Source organism: Penaeus chinensis, chromosome 3, assembly GCF_019202785.1.
Source record: "Penaeus chinensis breed Huanghai No. 1 chromosome 3, ASM1920278v2, whole genome shotgun sequence".
Lineage (NCBI taxonomy): Eukaryota > Metazoa > Arthropoda > Malacostraca > Decapoda > Penaeidae > Penaeus > Penaeus chinensis.
In genome coordinates this window covers 21,399,951-21,402,450 of record NC_061821.1, presented here as the reverse complement: position 1 = coordinate 21,402,450, position 2,500 = coordinate 21,399,951, and the positions used below count along the sequence as shown (strand labels likewise).

Genomic DNA, 2,500 nt, shown 5'->3' with positions numbered 1-2,500 from the left:
TGATTCCTGCAGTAAACTGGCAAAAACCTGAGTCAGAAGGTCCGGAAGACTTGAGTCGAATGGCAGAGCTTTTGCCTGGTTCAGTAATTTGTTCTGTTGGTCTAGCCCCACCGAGCACTCTAGACAACTGTCGTCCACCTGCCCTGAACACCACCCCTCGTGAGACAATCATGAGGTTCTCAGTCACACATATGTTGATTGCAAGACACAACAGGCGTCACCTGTAAGGTTATGATTTAGTAAAATAGATGGGAATGAAAATGTTGTTAATTAATTATGATACTCCCTAATCCTGCATTTTATTGTATAAAAAAGACATATACATATTTTGGTGTTTAGTTTATATGCATACTAATGAGAAATATAATTCCCTTAAGCTTAATAAGCAAAGCAAACAAAAATCATAAAACAATAGGATTCTTTTATTACCATTCAAGAAATTTAAGCGAGCATGCACAATCTAGTATACAATCTTGTTGTATAAAGCAATATCATGGTCTCTACACTTCCCACTCCAACAAATGCCAACAAATTTCAACCACATATATATCTATAGGAAGATATAGATAGTGCAAGTTCATTCACCTATGCTGTGGCAAAAAGTGCAAAGGCTGAAGTATAATTTGATACATACATCTGTGGACTTTGATTAGAGATTATGGGTTTATCTTTACTTTGCATATTTATTTTCCAAGTCTAGTCTTAAGCATTCCCACAGATTATTCTTGTCTATTTATTTTCCAATTTTTTCCCCATGGATCAATGTTAGATAGCTAAGACCACAAGTAAAGCTGTTACACCAGAAGACATTCATGAATAGTTTTATCAACCTTGTTACTATGAAAAAAAAAAAAAGGTTACTTCATGCTATATACATATTTATGCACAATTAATTCTAATTTAATCGTAAAGTGATATTAGTAAAACTAGTTTTAAGATCTCTCTTATCATGCTGCAGCAAGATATATCTTATCACTGTCAGTAAATAAAAACTTTCACTTGTCTAACATACCTGTATTACAAACCAAACTAACATACTTTTAAGCTATGTAATATGAAAATATTACAAAAAAATTATAATAATTATAATAGTTCCCTTTAAGATATGCTTACAGGACATTAGTTATAGACAACCAGTACACAGAATCTACATCAGTTAATTAATTCTATGACATTTTTCCTCCTGTATCAATTTACTGTTAATCATGTTCTATTTCATCTTTGGTTCATGTCTATGGTAAAAAAAATACACCATCAGTCTCTATTGATATTCAACGCATCTTTAACTCTGAACAGGATTTAGAAAATTTTCTGTCTATGATAATCAGGTTTACTCTACACTAAGCTAAAAAGAAAATCTATGCCAATCTTTGAGGGTCTGTTTCTCCTCAACCACTGTCATGAGGGCTAAACAAGTAAACAAGAATTTAGTGCAAAAATTAATAATAAGCTTTGGTACTTGCCTAGAATCTAGTTCAATAATTAAACATCATCCAGCATAAGTGGGTTGACCCTTTAATGATGGCTCTCATAATATTGCATTTGTATGGGCATGGGCAGTCTGCATAATATTACATTTTGCAATATTGGGCATATTAAGGTGTCCAGGTAGGAAATAGGATACAAGAAAACTCATTTGGGTAATCAGTTCCCATCCAGTATTCATTACCCTTTGTCAACCATCCTATTTCATCAGACTGCCAATGGTATAGAGATAATGCCCATCTCTGATGAGCAATTATGGGTTTACCTTCAATTTCTGCGGGTTGCTTTCTATTGTCAATTAGGTGTGTTTAATGAGTTACTTTTGGAGCCTTATCTCATGTTTTTTTTTCTCAATCTCTGCATGACCTCATTTCAATACTTAACAAAGTTAAAAGACAGAAATACTACTTTGCATCTCCTGTGGTCAGTCATGTTCTAGTATATTCTGAAATCTATCTACTAGTTTGTTTGTCCTTTACAATATCAAGAAATGACCTTGTCATAATATGCCTTCCAACTGAGAGCTGTAAGGTACCCTTTTCCATTCACTCGAGATTGCTATGATTTCCAATTACCCAAAAATTAATTTCCATTTCCAAGATACACAAAAGGAGAGACTCTGCTACTTACTCACTAAAAATACTACAAAATAAAACAAGTTTGTTATTGGGTTTCCCTGTCCTATTTAGCCCTATTTTCATAAGTTCCTGCACATATATCATTCATTTCAAAAACTTGACTTTCACTTGCTAATTTCCCACATAATTTTCTTTTTTGTTCAATGATAAACATATGATCAGTTGAGAGAATAACATAAGAGAATGCAAATTTCCATTTTTATTTATTCAACATACGTAACTTCAGTCACTTTGCTATTTAAGTTCTTGTAAATTGTTTAATATCAAGCAAAAGGCACATAAGCTCTTAACAAACTTCGCAACAAGCCATGCAAAATGAAAAATGATAAAGCACCGAAATAAAAATACTCGACACCAAAAAAAATTTATTCCGTCCC

General features: G+C 33.0%; 1 protein-coding gene across 4 annotated transcripts in view; it reads right to left on the bottom strand.

Moving 5' to 3' along the window:
* The window catches only part of LOC125044885 (cytosolic 5'-nucleotidase 3-like), a 23,348-nt gene that overhangs the window by 20,552 nt on the left and 296 nt on the right, over window positions 1-2,500 (bottom strand). For all 4 annotated transcript variants that reach the window (XM_047641860.1, XM_047641850.1, XM_047641867.1 and 1 more), the window contains exon 2: window positions 1-221. This exon is cut by the window's left edge and continues 38 nt beyond it. In XM_047641860.1, the coding sequence (XP_047497816.1) occupies window positions 1-172 (172 nt within the window). In that variant the 5' untranslated portion in view covers window positions 173-221. The remainder of the gene's footprint in view (window positions 222-2,500) is intronic.